Source organism: Protopterus annectens, chromosome 17.part0, assembly GCF_019279795.1.
Source record: "Protopterus annectens isolate FY-2018-M chromosome 17.part0, PAN1.0, whole genome shotgun sequence".
NCBI lineage: Eukaryota > Metazoa > Chordata > Ceratodontiformes > Protopteridae > Protopterus > Protopterus annectens.
The window spans coordinates 52,320,581-52,338,770 of NC_056751.1; the positions used below are offsets into that span (position 1 = coordinate 52,320,581).

Below are 18,190 nucleotides of genomic sequence, written 5' to 3' on the forward strand. Positions count from 1 at the left end.
AATAACCATACTATCCTACAGAACAGAACTGTACCATTTTCTGAAATGAATGAAAAATGAGAAAAAGAAACTTATTTTCTTCTTGAAGGACATGATTATTATAATAATGTACCGGCTTCTGGGAAATAATTAATGCCTGTCATTCACCAGTACCTTAAATGGAAAATCCATCTCTCCACCTCCCAGCTATGATTTCCTGTGATTACTGCTCTTGGAGGACTGCCAACTCATGGGAACTTGTTTTGCTATTTAATTGTGAGCTGAGATACTCGGTTACGCACAAACTGTATCAGACGCTGAACAACTGACTGAAAACTAGATCGTACTCTTAAAAAGGAAAATATTACTAAACAAACATGAATATTTGCTGTGTCATCCTCCTATTTTTGACCATTATATGTATTTCCACACTTGAAGGTAAAGTAAACACTAAATTTAAGTCTTTTAAATATATTCTTATTAATGTTATAAAGACACCTACTGGTCTCAATGTGCGGTGATTCTTGAAAACCATTTATTGGTGAGTTTAACTTACTGCAGCTTGGTAGCAGAATTATTTAGGTTAAATATCAGTAAAGCCTTTGAGATTACAATTACTTCTACAGAATGACTCACATAATCTTTGCTTTGCAAAACTTGAAATCTTTACTACAAAATAATTATTTTGTTGAATTATTTTACAGTAAAATAAATGCATATGAGTTACTTGATTTCACACAGCAACTGATATAAACACATACACATTTTGACTAGTTTTGTATTTGTACTGACTGTTTTGTTCTAAAATTCTAATAATAATGAATGCATTTGTTAACTCTGCAAACTCCTGTAGGGTTATGTGGGTTTTCACTGTCCAGGAAACACTATTGCAGGTATCTGTTTACAGGTGTGTAATTGTTTGCAAGAATCAGTCTTGTATCTGCAGAATATGCATTGCTCACCTGCAGCTTATCATTCCAACCAGGGAATTATATAGACTTTACCAGTTTATGAGTAATTATTCAAAATAGGTCTCTTTGACACACAAACTTGTTTAACAGTCCCACAGCAAAGGAAGTGTTTCATCAAGAATGCTGCACAGCAAAAATAACATTTGGTTTCAGTACTGGCGAAATAGACATCCAAAGCCTTTATGCAAGGGAGCTGCACCCCTCCCACGCTCACGCACAGCTGCCGCCACGGATGTTTAATAAAGAGACTGCTGTGTCATAGAGAAAGGTTATTTCATGGCAGCAGCCATTCAGGGTATGTGGACGTCTTTGCACTTTTAGCAAAGAAAAAACATTGCAACACGTATTCTTATTAAGATAGTATGTAACCAAGCTATCACAGTGTATGTTAGATCTATAGCTATGTGCTTATATCAGGTATTGGTAATAGCACTATGAGTTTCAAGACTGACCTCAGGAAAGTTGCATGAAGACAAGTTATTGAAGTCAGATTACTGAAAGCCACAGTAAACACATCACACTTCAGCTGACACAAGTGTCTTGTGGTTGTCGCTCAACAAAAACTGATGTGATATATGGACATTACACACCCCTCTCATACGTATTAGGGGCATTATGGAGCAGTGTGTCACCATAGCAAAAAGCATGTCAAGGCAAGTGAAGTCTGTAGGAGAAGCACTATATAGGGGGCTTCCCATACTTTACCCTGCCAAAACAATGTCACTAGCAATGGCTGACATCTGCCATGGTGACACACCACGCCATCATCACCAGCACCCACCCCCTCATGTAGCCCTTTTGCCAGCATAAGCTAGAAACTGTCAGTAACACAACAGCCACTTTTTCTATCTAGTTGGCAAGGAGATTATTTTTTACATCCTTTATCTGAGGTTTACAGTTATGATGCCTATATATATATATTTATCTATATCTATCTGTATATCCATCTATATATATATATATATATATATATATATATATGTATGTATATATATATATATATATATATATATATATATATATATATATATATATATATATATATATATATATATATATATATATATATATTATATATATATATATATATATATATATATATATCTATATATATACATATATACAGAGAGAGAGTTATACACATACAGTATAACTAGATAGATCTATACTTAGATAGATATATGTGTGTGTGTATATATACAGACACAGATACAGAGCAAAAGAAAGCACAGTATATAAAGAAATACGGAAAACCAACATGACCAACCATCAAATAGTCAAACACAAAATATTGACTATACAGTGATCGATTGGTGAATACTATATACACAGACACAATAGCAAATGCTAAACAAAAGAAAAAAAAGCTTTGGACTTTTAAATGTGACAAAACACACACTCACACACAAACACACACACACACACACACACACACACACACACACACACACATGCACAAACCCAAAAAAAAATAATTTATGTACAGAGCTTCACCCCACCCAAACACAGCCTTATTGCATAACTACCACCAAAAGAGCAATCAGACCAGATAAGAAAAAGACACTCCTCCATGCAAGCTGCCAAGTGAGGTATTTGACCAAATGTGAAGCTTCACTCCATGGTCAATTACCAGACTTTTTAACAAAATGCACTGCAACCACACACCTGTCTGTGTGAGTTTGTGTGTATGTGTGTGTGTGTGTGTGTGTGTGTGTGTGTGTGTGTGTGTGTGTGTGTGTGTGTGTGTGTGTGTGTGTGTGTGTGTGTGTGTGTGTGTGTGTGTGTGTGTGTGTGTGTGTGTATGCGTGTGCGTGTGTGTGTGTGTGTGTGTGTGTTTGTGTGTGTGTGTGTGTGTGTGTGTGTGTGTGTGTGTGTAAAGAAAGAGAGAAAGAAAGAGATGCAGTTGTTTCTGTGTCATTAACCATCAAATCACAGTTAGTAGAATGCTGCTATATAGTTGACTGTCATGCTGTTGACTACAGCTTACATCAAGGAATTTGCTTTTGGTCACAGTTACTTGACCATTATATATAAGTAAGGTAGTTTATGTTTTGCTTGTTTGGATGTATCCATGATTGCATGCTTAAGTTGTTTGTTGAGTCATCTGCAGTGATAGGTGTGGTACAGTTTGATATGTTTTTACATGTGTGTGATTATGGTATTTTTGGAGATTATAATCATATTGATAGACACAGATATAAATATAAATCTATAGAGGGTCCCTATTATCTAATCAAAAGAATAGATCATTGAATGGCATTTCAAATGGCATTTTATTGAACATACCGTTCGTCTAACTGTTCTGAGATCGTGTTATGGTAGGGATCAGGAAATTTGCTCTTTCCCCACTGTAGTGCAATCTCGGAGTTGATATATATAATTAGTGGGGAGTGGGGGGTTCAATGAATGACATTTCCAATGAAATGCCATTTAATGATCTGAAGTTTCAGTGGTATAATATAGACACCTCTATAGAGAGATAGATATGGGTCTCCTTAAAACAATCTAAATTCCAAATTATCCAAACACAAAATGTGTGTGTGTGTGTGTGTGTGTGTGTGTGTGTGTGTGTGTGTGTGTGTGTGTGTGTGTGTGTGTGTGTGTATAGTGTTATCTAAAGACAAATCCACGGAATGAGGGACCAGTCAATACAAATTCTCAGTTTCTCTGAAGGACAATTTGTCTGAAATTCCATTTTATTGACTGTATTATGGTTAAATGTAGTTCTACAACACAGAAGCAGAAATATTTAGAAGTATATGAAGAAGCTTTAGCTGGGTCCTGAAGTACCCTGTACATAATCACTGCTGATCTGGTTTATACATGTGCATTGGCAGAGAGTGCCTGTGTATGGTTTTCTACACAGTTGTGCAACTGTGGAATTAGCATATTTAAGTTAGGGGTATATAGGGTGCAGGGGAGGCTTGAAACTCAGTAAAAAAAACAGCAAAAAAGTGTTTTTGAATACTTTTGCCTTGGATATGTTTGACTGTATCATGTTTCTGTTATTTCAAATGTGATTAAATTGTCTTCCAGTGAAATGGGCTTTCAGACATTGGTCTTTCATAAGTTCATAGGTTAATAGGGGATTACTAGGGTAACATTCCTAGCAAGCTTTTTAAGTCTAGTCATGTTTCCCCATTTGTAAATGATAACAAATTACCCAGGGGCATCTGGATGGAATTAGGTGGCAGAGCATTTAAGCTATCTCTGTCCAACATGGGCATAGGTGTCAGTCTAGGGATCCATTTCCAATTCCCCATCCATTAGTCCAGGTTACAGTTGAATAGGGTCAGCGATAAACTCTGTTTAACATAGATGGGAAGCCTGTTCCAGAATACGGGAAGTCTCTGAGAAATGTACCTATCCCTCCAATAGGCTCTGTTTCCTTTGTTGTAATAAGGTTTAGGTGCTTTGATTGGCTATTTTTAATGCTGTTAGATTTGCAGATGTGTAGTACATGCATCAGTACTGAATCAGGTTATATCTTGTAACCAGACACAGATCACCTCCCAGTAGTCTGTAGGATACTGGTTATAAAGATAACACTTTGAGTTGGCTTGCGTATTGCATGTGGTTAATGCCTTGTATTTTTTTGAGGAACCTCTGTCAGTGAAGTACATACCAGTGGGAGCATTACACTCAATGATTAGCCTAATGAGGGCTGATTACAGCACGGCAATGACATCCTTGGGCCTGGATGCCAGACCCTTGCTTATAAATTGCTCAATATAGAATGATTTCCTTATAAGAGTAGACATATAGCAGTAAAAGGCCAAGTCATTGTCCACATATGTTTCCAAGTACCTAAACACTGAGTCTGCATTTAGGGATATATTATCTATTCAGAAAACTCTTAGCACTTGGAAAAAGCCCACGAAGACCTCTGGATGCAATAAAAATATATGTAATAATCACTCCACTTGGTAAAGAATAAAACTCTTAAAAATACCCCTCCGGGTCACAGTACATACACATTAACGCTTTGACAGAATAATGAACAGCGTTTTCGTCTCCCAACAGACTTCTTCAGATGGAAAGTGCATACTGAGTAAAGATCTCTGTATATATATACTGATTACTTAATTAGAAAACCAATTTCATTGGCAGGGCATTAAATATCCACCATTTTATGTAAAGCAATCATAAAAGAAGCTGAGTGCTGTTTAAAAATACTAACATATACCTAAATATACAAATATTTATATAAATACATAAAATAGCTTTCTACCTCCAAATAATCTTGAAAATGACTATATTTTTATACAAATATTCAATAAAATATGATTCAAATACATTTATACTGAGAACAACTAGCTAGATGCAGTTTTATATAAAATGATCTACTAGCACCATCTAGTGGCTAAATACTAAAACCTTTTTACACAGACACACTGAAAGCACAGAAAAAAATGCAGCAATTTCATTGTAAAATTCATAAATTCTTAAAATTTTTCACCCATAAAATATATATCTAAATAACAATTATAAAATAGTATAAAATACATACAAATATTGCACTGTTTAACAAAGCAAACACATTATAAAACATTATAATTTTGCTGACCTTAATTTAAGGACTGGTTTTAAAGAAACCGAGCCATTAAGCCCAGGGGTCTTAGTGGCTTCTAGTAACAATTGCCAGTACAGTTCTTTGTACTCAAGTCTAGCTTCCCATGGGCCACCTCTAATATCCTTATGTACCACTTCCAAGATATAAAAGAAAAACTTGGCATCTTGGCATTGTAAAGTATGTATGTCTATGTAGTGCATTATTTTTATATTTGTTCCTAATGTCATACTGGTGCTCATACATTCTACTTTTTAGTTTTCTCTCTGATTTACCTACGTAGAATGAGTCACATTTACTACAAGTAACTACAAGTAACAAGATTGGAGCTTTTCTCCCCGGGCCTCCACTGAAAATGGACATATATCCAGCTGGACTAGCCCGGTCAACAAATGTAAAATAAATAAAATAAAAATAAAAAGATATACTATTCCGTTTGTTTCACAGTTTACAAAACACTTACTTGTTATCAGTCTAGCCCTGCTTCACAGGAAGACTGTATCTGTCTTGTTGATCCATACACTTTGAGAACAACGTCCACACTTAAAAGTGCCAACTTTATCCCTTCCAACCATGTTTCCTTCATTGTTTTTTTTTTCGAAAATATTCTTTATACTTCTACCTTTTTGGTAGGTACATTTAAAAGGTTTATTGAAAATGAAGCCCAAATGTAGCACTAAACCTGGTCCATTCCTTTTCTAATAGTGCTTTTATTGCATTTGAATTAGCGTTGTAATCAGTCACAAAGTTACTAGCCAAATGGCCATTGCCATTGTTTAACATTTCTTGTTCAGTAACATCATTCTCCAGTAGGCCTTAACCTAAACCAGGTTTAAACTTCCCCTTCCTTCCTTCTCTAACTTCTTGTTCTATTTTTTTAATCAGGTCAGCTGGGTAACCTCTTTCACAAAACATCTCGAATAGTTTACTGCATTCTACCTCAAAATCTGTATCATCTGATGTCATCCTGCTCCCTCTTACATACTGACCTTTTAATATTCCTTTCTTTTGAAAGAACGGATGTGCACTGTTGAATGCTAAATGGGAATTAGTAGATGTTTCCTTTCTATATACTTTCGAGTTAAACCTTCCTGGCTGTTTGGTGATAGAGATATCCAAGTGTTCAAGTTTGCTTAAATCGGTTTTGTATGTAAACTTTAAAAATTGCGTGGAGTCTGATAGATAGTTAACAAATTCTAAACATTTTTCCTCAATATCTTCCCATAAAAAATACATATCGTCCTGGTATCTTTTATACAGTTTCCAGCAGTTAATATACCTGGAGCTAAGGATGAATTTATCTTCCTAAAAGGATAAAATAATAATTGCATAAATGGGGGTACATCTGGCCCCCATTGCCACACCTTGCTGTTGTTGGAAGAATTCACCCTCATAATGAATGAAATTGTTTTTAACACAATTTCCATGAGCATTAAAATCAAATAAAACTCTTTGCTGCTAAATTTTCCATATTTCACTAAGGCTTCTTCAAACATCTTCATACCTTCTGTGTGTGGAATTGAAGTAAATAAATCAAGTATATCCATTGTTATAAAAATCATTCCTTCCTTATACATACTCCCCTTTATGTTTCTTAATAGGTCCCAAGAGTCCTTCACCACACCTTGGCCACTCATTGCCATTTTTGTCAATTTTTATATCTAAAACCTTGGCCAAAGGGACTGTAATTGACCCCTCAGAGGCAACTATTGGCCTCAGTGATGGATTTTGTACATTCTTGTGCTCTTTTGGGATACCAAATATACTGGGTGTAATAGGTTTGTCTACATGCAAGAAGTTGTACAGATTTACATTAATAGTGCATTCTAACAACAAATCATTCAGAAACAATTCTACTTTTTTGTTCGCTATATTTATTTCATTTATGATAACTCTTCTATATTTCGAAGTATTTTCTAACAATTCCATCATCTTAGCCTCATATATTAGGCTATCCATCAATATAGCCCCCCCCCCCCTCCCTTATCCGGTCTCATTACTCTCACTGTTTTATCCTGATTTAATTCTTGTAATAAGATGTTCTCTTCCTTCAAAAGATATAATCAGGAAAAAACAAAACAGCAAGCAAAACTGGGCTAATAAAACCAAGCATGTTAAATGTTTGCCTGTAAAAATCTACATTACCCTGCTTTTTAAATTTGACTTTGATGAAGCCTAATTATTGGGAGAAAGTGCTAAGTCAAATTTGAGCTGCTATTTGTTTGCTGGTTTTAAGCACTTTTTATTAAATTGGTTTCTGCTTATACATGAAGCCAAGCATGTATGTGAACTGAGCATTTCGTTTGTGGATTGTTGGTGTTGTTAATAGTTTAGGTTACAGTAGGGATATAGAGCTATATAAGATCAGGTGTGGGGTGGGCTATGTACAAGCAGGAGATTGGATCAGTAGGAGTTCGAGCACTTGCTTTTTCAAGTAAGTGGCTGTGACCATGCGTGTCTTGAGCTGCTAGTATGTGAATACTTGTAGACAACCCATTTATTTATATGTTATTGGAGATTTAAGTCCTTAGTTCTGGTATTTGTGCTGCTATTGTTCTTGAAGAAATGCAGGAGATCCGGGAGGGTTGGGTCTCTAATGGCCCTGAATACAAGACATAGACCTCTGTGTAACAGTCTGTAAGAGCCTAAGTACAGGGATGGGGGGTTCAAGACTCTATGGTAATTATATGTTTAGTAATATATTTCAATATAAAACAATTCATTTCCCTATTTTAATCAAGTGTTAGTTGTTTAAGGTTATAACTCTTTAAGTCAGTGGAATTCTCATCTCAAAATGTTCAGGGTAGTTATTTTAAGAGACTTTTCTGTCAAACTGCTGTGTGTTATTGCACAGTCCAGTTTATAAATAAGTGCCAACATTGCACAATACCTCAGTTGAATTCTGGCAGGTGAGTGAGTCCAGAGGAGGACAATAACATATCATTAGCATAACACTTGATTAACATGTATACTGCTTTAAAAGTAACAGTCAAAAATGCACACAAAAGTAATCATTTTGAGGGTAACTCCAAGAACATAATATATATAAAAGCAGTAATGTTCCCCTACGTAACTTTTAAGTTGATTTAGCTGATTGCATGATAGATGTATTTTTAAAATATTCACAAGGGAAAACATGTTGGTCACATCTCCAAGAACTGGAAAAAAACAGTAATAATGCCCCCCCCCCCCACACTACCATAAGTTTTCTTTAAGATTGTTTAGCTGATGGGCTGCTTCCTATCTTTATTTAATTGGGCTTCTATGGTGATTTTTATTTATCCATTATTTCCATTTTAATCTGCATCTATAAATATATTTATAAAATGGGCAAGTAAAAGTTACCACCCATTTAACAGAGATAAAGCCACAAGCCAAAAAATCAAGTTCTCTGACCATCCCATATGAGATATTTCATTTACCATGAGAATAAGACTCCTCCAAATGTATATTTTATTTATTTTGTTTGACTGATTTGTTTAATTGTAATTACGGTGTCCCATTTATTTCAATAAGATGTAAGAATTACATAATCTGCGCAATTTGTGCATTTAATATGCCTTTATGTCATACCCACATTACCTCTCAGACTGATAGAGCAAGAAATCTGGACAAAGCCTAAAATAATGGGGGCAAAGCACCAACATAGGGATAGTTTTAAATTATGTCATACCCACATTACCTCTCAGACTGATAGAGCAAGAAATCTGGACAAAGCCTAAAATAATGGGGGCAAAGCACCAACATAGGGATAGTTTTAAATATTGTTCTTATAAAGTTAGAAAGTTGCTAGAAGAATAACAGGTTTTGTGTTAGCATGCCTTTTTCTGAAGGATATGAAGTCTGGAACTCAGATGTATGTCATTGTTTAGTGACTTTAATTCTCAGTGATTTATCAGAAAAACACATTTTTTTAAGTAACAGACCAAATATATGAAGCAAAAAAAAATTAAGCATTCTGTAAAAATCCAGTCAGTTGAGAGGTATGGCTGTATAATTTTATGACTGGGCTGTCTCATGAAGCCTTTTCTACTTTATTACCATACCTGTCCACTGTCCAGATTTTCACAGAATGTCCAGATATTTGGCTCATATTTTTGCTCTGTTCCTCATAAAATTTGTGGTTTTCTGGCAAATCACTGGGATGATCTGAGGACTGAAGTCACTATATAATGATACAAGTGTGAGTTTCAGACTTCAAACCCTTCAGAAAATGTATTTTAAAACAAATCCTGTTAATCTAGCAACTTTCAAAGTTTATAAGAGCAATATTTAAAATATGTCCCTATTTGCGATCTTTTGTCCCCCATTTTGTCAGGCTTTGTCCGTATTTCTTTCACTAATAGGCTGAGAGGTGTGTTTAGTACTGAGAAGAATTTTAATGCTTTTGTTTTTATATTACTGTGCAGCATTTTTTTATTATTTCAGTAGTCTATGAGAGTCATGTTAGTTTCTTGGTTTATTTATGCATTTAGGTAATTTAGTGTTCTTTAATTTCTTTTAATTGGATCAGATCAGGTTTGCCAACAATGCCATTTTCTGACTGGCTGATTGTTGACTATTTTTATTTTACCTTTTTTATTATGTGGTATTCCAAAAGAATGTGAATGCAGGGTAACACGGTATTCTGAGTAGTTACTCCATTCAAGAAACATGTTACCTCTCCCCAAGTCCAAAACCAAGGGCTCCACCAGTCCTCATTCAGCATATGCTAATGGAGACCAGCATACCTCTCAACCTCATAGTGCAAGAAATCTGGACAAGCCCGACAAAATGGGGGACAAAGGCACAAAAATAGGGACAGATTTTCAGTATTGCTCTTATAAACTTAGAAAGTTGATAGAGTAACAGGGTTTGTTTTAACATACATTTTTCTGAAGGATTTGAAGTCTGAAACTGTAATTATTTAGTGACTTCAATCCTCAGGTCATCCAAGTGATTTGGGGTCATCCCTTTGAAGGTGAAATGTCAAGGTACTGGATGACGTGAATATTAAATGTCAACACTGCTTTTGTCGAAGCTCATTGGGTTTATTGTATTATTTATCATCCCAGTGATTTGCCAGAAAACCACAGATTTTATGAGGAACAGACCAAAAATACGAGCCTAAAATCTGGACAGTCTATGAAAATCTGGACAGCTGAGCTGTATGGAGACCAGTGAAACTCTACACTTGATTCCTAAAGGGGACTCAAGTTCTCATTGATGATATACTTTATAGAGTTCTTCGCTGTTAAAGCATTCTCCATTCCATTGTATTGGTGTAGGACTGAATATTAGCCATGCACCTTCACCTATATTACAACCCTGGTAATGCAAGCAGTGAGCCTTGAGGAACTGTGGCAGCAGAAAACTTCTGCCAACCTTGGAGAATCTGACAACTCAGGTGAGATAGTTCTATGCCATGAATGGGTAATGAGATTCATTACCATAGCTTATTACAGAATCTCAATTACTACTCTTGGTATAATGTGTACAGCTTGCAGTTCTTGGAAACCAGATCATTATAGTTAACTTATAAGGCTTTTTTTTGTTTAAGAGGGTCTGAGATAGCAGGATTTCTGATTGGTTGGCAAAAGTACTGGTGTGCATAGTTTGTGCATAAATTTGTTAGTGACATCCATAGTATGTATATCAAGAAAAATCTGTACAACCTAAAAGAGATAACATGGACTTATTCCACCCTGATACCCACATATGTCATTATGATGTGTGTGTCTGTGTTTGTTACCAGCACCCCCTTGCAAGTGATTAAGGTAGTGCAGTCTTTCAGTAGCAAGAACATTTTTTTAATAAGTAGCAGCTATATATGGCTTGCATAATAGAAGGTATTTTTTTTCTTGGCTCCTTATTATCAGAGTGACTAATGTTTCTGCTTCTAACTTCTATCTCCTCTTCTAGATCAGTGAACTTCCTCCCTGGCACCTTTTATCCATTTTCAGGGAAGAGGAAGAACAGACTGAGATAACTCAGTGTATCAGCTGTTGCAGGAGTGTTTTATCTTATGCCTGTAGAGTCCTCTCATACCTCTCAACTTCTTAACGCAAGACATCTGAATAAAGTCTAAAATAATGGTGGGGGGGGACAAAGACCAAAAAAATTGGGAGGGGACAGATTTTAAATATCACTCTTATAAACATAGAAAGTTGCTAGAATAACAGGATTTTTGTTAGCATGCATTTTCTGAAGGATATGAAGTCTGAAATTCAAATGTATGCTATTATTTAGTAACTTCAGTCTTCAGTGATTTGCACAAAACAACACATTTTCTGAGAAAGAGAGCAAACATATCTGGCAAAAATCTGGACATTCTACAAAAACTGGACAGCTGATTCTGTAAAGGGTGGGCATGCAGTGGTGCAAACCTGTCCATCTCTGCTATCCATTCATGCCCTTGTGTGACACAGCACAGCTTCTCTGCCCCCACTAGAGGACATCACAGTCCTGGAAACCCGTCCCCTGCCCCCATCATATCTCTCAACTGGCCAGATTTTTGTCTCATATTTTTGGTCTCTTCTACATAACATTTGTGATTTTATGGCAAATCCTTGCAGACTGAAGTCACTAAATAATTACAAACATTTGAGTTTCAGACATCATATCTTTCAGAAAATATGCACTAACACAAAATATGTTATTCTAAAAATGTTATTCTAGCAACTTTATAAGTTTATAAGACCAATATTTAAATTCTGGCCCTATTTTTGGGACCTTGTCCCCACATTATATTTGGCTTTGTCCAGATTTCTTGGGCTAAGTGGTTGAGAGGTATGTCCCTCACTCTTACCCATGGTAAGTAAACTGTCCATCAGCCACCCCCAATCCATCACTATCAGCAGCTCTCAAGTGTTGCAGGTACATGCTCTGCCCCCCCCCCCACTCCCCTGTACCAACAGGTTGCTAAGCAGCACAGCAGTTGTGTTTCCATAACAGTACATAAGACTTTTCTTTTAGTGTACCTCTGGAACAGAGATGTAAAGCACTTTCACTAGATGATCTTGGTACTCATGATTTGTGTTTCTGAAATGAGGTAGCAATGTTATACATGTTGTGTAGCTTATTTGCATTTGCACTCATGATTTCTACTTCCATTCCTGGCAATTCTCTGAAGAAGAGTTGGCATTTTCTCAGTATTGATCAATCCACTGGCCAATACTGTCCAAATCAAGTATCTGACTCATGCCTGCAGTCTCCTGTCAGTTCTGTTTAAAACCAAAACATTTTAGTCTTTTATTGTGGCATTGCTCTTCAGCTGTTCTATGTGTTTTATTGTTTAGTGTTCTCTTCACACTCAGGTTTTACAAAGAAGAGATTCTTTAGCATGAAAAGAGTCTATATATTCTCATTGCATTAAAGAGTATTTTATTTCATTACAGCTTCTCCACTTATGGGTAAAGGACGTTGCATTTGTAAAGGATCTGGTGAAAACTCTGTCAACAGAAAACATATTCAGAAGATAGAAATATATCCCAGGAATACTTTCTGCAACAAAACTGAGATAATGTAAGACATTTGGCATTGTTATTTGGCTATTAGTATATCATAAATATGTATAATGAAATCAAATGCAATTGATTATGTCTTTCCACTTTGTGTACAGCAAAATTATAAGTCATATTTATAATGTAATAATTAGCTGTTTCAAGGAACTGGGTCACTGTCAAGGTGAAATATGTATTCCCTAGTACTTCTTATTACAAAGAAAGTGAAACATTTGTATATTCTCATTTGAATTTATTATTTATGTATTTGTTTCTTGGTTAAAAAAAAACACAGAAAGAAAGAATGACATACAGCCATAGAACTGGAATACATAAATTCCATAAAACACTAAAAATGATCCCTAACAGGTGAGGCTATAATCAGATGTGTTACATAAACAATAAAAGTTACAACCATGTCTATGATCTGTATAAGATGACAGCTTTACCACCAATATTAAAAGCCTTCAGAAACCACAGTAGCACAAATATAGACAAACTCAATATCTTTCTCATAGTCCACATTTCAAACCATATACTCTCCTTTCATGACCCTATTACAGCAGCTGTAAGCCTAAACAACTTTCTACTCCAGCTGCAAGATACATTTTTCCCACTTACCCACATGCTTTAGAAACCCACCAAAACTGCATGACTATCCACTTTAACTCTAAGTGATGAAGCATGGCAAAAATGGAAACACACCCCCACAAATGGAAACAGACCCCCACAGCTGACAACCAAACCTCCTTTATAGTCTTGTATAGCATAGGCAAGAAGTCCATCAGAAGGCATAAAAGAATTCTACAAACTAAGAAACAAATTACCATTTCACGTTCCCCCCAAATGCTTTTGGAAAGAGGACATTCTATTACAGGAGGACAGCCTCTTCATGGTACTCATCTACAAACACCATTCAATGTGGTGCAGCAAAGCTTTCTCCAGAAAATTTCTTTAAGCAATTTAGCAATTTCCATCAATAAACCTCACACCTCAGCCAGATCATGCATTGCCCACCACACAACCATTCATACCCTTCTTTCACTTCACATGCATACATCACAAAGAAGTATCTATCCTCCTTGAAAGTATTTCCACGGACACCCCTGCTGGATCTGACAACATAAACCCCTGGTTCATATATCACTGCAGAGATCATCTATGTCTTCTTCTCACCCACATATATAATCTATGTCTCACGCAAAACTTCATGACACATATTTGGAAAACTTCTGTAATTAAACCCCTCCCAAAGCTGACCCAACAAATATCTCTTACTTCCATCCAATATCCATCTTCACAACTCTGGGCAAACTTTTTGAAAAGACAGTCTACACCATACCTCTCAACCTGGAAACATCAAAAATCTGGACAAGGCCCATGAAAAATAGGTACAAATCTGTACGCTGTTTAACATAAAATTTGCATAAATAATTATGCAACCCCACCCACTCCAATGGAACTGTGGGATATCAACTTTTAAACACAAACTGAAGAACAGACAACCAAAGTATGGCACCATAGTCCCCCCCCCCCTGCAGCCATTCCAATGTCCCATTATCTGGCTATTTCGCCCCATTTACCATAAACACTAATGTGTGCATACTGCTTTACTTCTAGAATGATCATTTGGATTTTATTTTTATACTTTACAATACTGTCTCCCAATGAAAATAGACTCCCATCAAATTCAGTATAAAGCTAATAAAACCTAAAATGAAGAAATGTGTTGAGGACTGTAATAAAGGCAATTTGTGAGATTTTCTTAAGACACTAGAATACAAAACGTTTGCAAATGTGTAATAAAAGGAAAAACAAAGGCTAGAAGTTACACATTTTGCACACATAAACATAATTCTGAAGAGATTAACAAATTACAATGCATTTAGGACATTAATGCATGGTGGGACAGATACCAAAAGAAAATATAATCAACCAGACTATACAACACAGTGACAATGTGTACAGGACCCTCATCAAAAAGAGAAAGTTGTCCCAAAGGTCTATTATTTGATTTCAGTGTGTCCATATTTAAACAACTGCCTCCCCAATTCCATTTTCTTTGCACATTTTTCAAACATGTGGTCACAGCCCTGCAGTGATACTGAATGCCACAGGTATAAAAGTACTGAATACTCTATGCATACTGTTCATATCCATTAATGCCCCCTCCCCCCAAAGAAATTCTTAAAATACAAGCAATTTGTCCTCTAAAGTGCAGAGCTGATGAGCCAGAACAGTAAATTCATGATGTGGGAAGTGCCTGAACAAGGAAAACACCTATGCAGTTTAGCAACAGGAGCAGATCTTCTAACACACTTTAAAAAATAACAGAAATACATTTTTTTATTCTAAATGTCTTGTACTATAGTCTTATAGGTTAAAGATCATTTCAATTACACCCACAAAAATCAAGCACTACACAAGCTTAAATCCTGAAAGCAACCATGATTTATGTAAATGGTTACAGTTCCAAAGTTTGCTATTTCATCTCTTCCGTCCACCCTACTATGAAATGCCTTTGACTCTTCACAGCTGCTCAGCCTGAAAACCCAGCTCAACAGATTGCAATAATTACCAAAACTCACATAATGAAAGCTACTGGGTTAAAAGCAAAAACTTTCTAAATGCATACTTTAAGTTGACAGTTTAAATCATAATAAATGTGGCCATGCAACACAAACTCAATCAAAATTATAGCACAGGCAAAGAAGTTAGCAGCATAACCTAATTAACTCTGCTACAGTTGTTTATTAATATAACTCTCAGCAATTTTACAGAATAAAATGGATTTACAAAAGTATTTAGATGGCCATATAAAAATCTATTCTAGGAGCCACATAAAGCAGAATTTCCAGCTATACAGTATCTCGTTTACCGCAACTAATAATAATTTAAAAACAGAAGGCGGTGTTAACATAAGGCAAGCAATATAGTGGTAGAGAGACTAACGACAAACCAAAACGCTTCTGTAAAGAACTGACTTACTGATTAACAATCCAGGATTAGTTATTTACTAAGCATTTAGTCATAGCAAGACAGTTAAAAAAAAAACAGAACCTACATGAAACTACTAACAGTCTTATTTCCAAAAACAAGCTGAACAGAGCCTGAGTTTACCAATTAAATTAAGAAAGGAATGTAGAAAAGTGAGTAATTGTCTCACAGATGGTGCATGCAATGAATAGTCTAGGGTATAAGTTACCGCACTCAGCAATGATTTATCCAGGAAGAGAAGGGACAGGCTCAACTGACAATAAGAATAAAATATAACAAAGTTTTAGTGTCACATTTTGCTTCTAACTAGACAGTCTGTTACAGCTGACACAAGATATCTCAAAGCTTTTTAATCAATTCTCATAGCAGCTAAGGATGCGGATTGTTACCAGTTGAGCTATAAATACCTCTCTGCTATCAAAAGCTGAGCTGTATATCTCTGCCATCAAAAGTAACTCTGTGAGGAAGTCTTCTGCTTGTTCCTGCGGCAGCCTCTGTTCAAGCAGTGACATGATAAATCCAAACAGCCGCTACATAATAAGTACTCGTGGCTACACATTCCTTTCTGGATTGCTGGAGCAGCCGGAAATACATGTACATGACCCTATTGCTCAATTCCGACTGGCTAGCTGGCCATTTCACGGAGCTGACGTCATCACACATGTGATGACGTCAGCTCAAAATGCCGAACTAAATTTTTTTAAATTAAAAAAAGCCGGGAAATATGAAATTAAGGGGTGCCACTCGGGAATCATGGCACCCCATTATTTGGACCCCAAAACTGTGTGAAAACCGAGTAATTCAGTACGGTTGAGAGGTATGGTCTACACCCAGCTCTCCCTCTATATCCAGCAGTACAACCTGCTCTCCTCCAAACAACATAGATTCTGGCCTAGATGAAGTACTATGACAGCACTTTGGTCCCTAACTAATGGCATCCTGCTGTACTCTGATAGTGGCCACCTTACAGGTCCCCTATTTATAGACCTGACAAAGGCATTTGACCTCATTGACCACTATCTTCTCCAAAACAAACTAAGTGAAATTAGAATTGGTATCAGTCCAGATCAGTCCAGACATTGCTCCCTGGTTTAATATCTTCCTCCCCGACAGACACTTCAGAGTTAAAATAGGATCCTCCCAATCAGAATCGTCACCTATTACCAAAGGTGCACTACAATGATCCATTCTTGTCTCCCTCCCCTTTCCATATTCATTAACAAACTTCCTTGTGACCTTCCCTATTACCCACTTATCCCCTGTATTACAGACATGGTTATTTACCAATCAGGTCACTCTTTCATCAACATTCAATGCCAATGCACAGTCAGACTTATATGTGCTCCACAATGACTTTTAAGCTATAGCTACTTTTCAACCCTACCAAGACCAAAACTATGCTTTTTGGACCTACACAGCCATTCCATATAGACAGCCTCCACCTTCAAATACCTAGGACTATGGTTTCATCAGTCATTAAACTCATTTCCACATAAAGTGAGAGCCAAAATAAACTCCCTTTCTAAACTTGAATATGGACTACCAATTTTTGCTTCTGTCTCCAAGACAAGCATTGCCACACTTCAGACTATCTCTAACAGCATCTGACAATTCATCACAAGCTCACCTCTCCATGAGTATCTCAGTATCACCCTAGAAAAAAAAAATGGTGACACATAAAACAAAGATCTTACCTATTTTTAAGATCCCAGCTCTACAAACTACTCAAACTCCTTTAGTCCCCTTGCAGCTAAAACTTTTCATACAATCTGTGACACAACTCAGAAGCCGCCCCAATTCTCATTACTCCTAGAACCAAACCCCAGAGCCCTGCACATGCTTTCCCCTCTCAGGCACCTACTCTTTGGCAAGCTCTCCCCCATCGACATTAAAGAAGTCCACACATTCCAAATTCAGAATGAAACTCAAAACGTACTCCTTCGTCCAAGCCAAATACTTCAACTTCAACACAGAACATATCACATAGCCAGTCTGCTTTCTGATTTTCTTCTCCTCTTTCAAGATTCACTGAAGATTGACAAATTTTAGAAACTAATGTATATATTGTACATTACACTTTGCTTGTAATTAGTCTGAACTACTCTGTTATTGCTTATATTTTTGTATTTTTTGTTTGTGAAATGTTTTGTATTTCACCTGGGCTTAGCCTGAAATTGGTCAATATTGATCGG

The 18,190-nt window shown here is 36.3% G+C and overlaps 1 protein-coding gene across 1 annotated transcript in view; it reads left to right on the plus strand.

Moving 5' to 3' along the window:
- Positions 1-266: 266 nt before the first annotated feature.
- Positions 267-18,190, plus strand: part of LOC122791690 (C-X-C motif chemokine 10-like) — a 53,386-nt gene continuing 35,462 nt past the window's right edge. The window contains exons 1-2 of the mRNA XM_044059583.1: positions 267-417; positions 12,897-13,023. Of these exons, the coding sequence (XP_043915518.1) occupies positions 357-417; positions 12,897-13,023 (188 nt within the window). The 5' untranslated portion in view covers positions 267-356. The remainder of the gene's footprint in view (positions 418-12,896; positions 13,024-18,190) is intronic.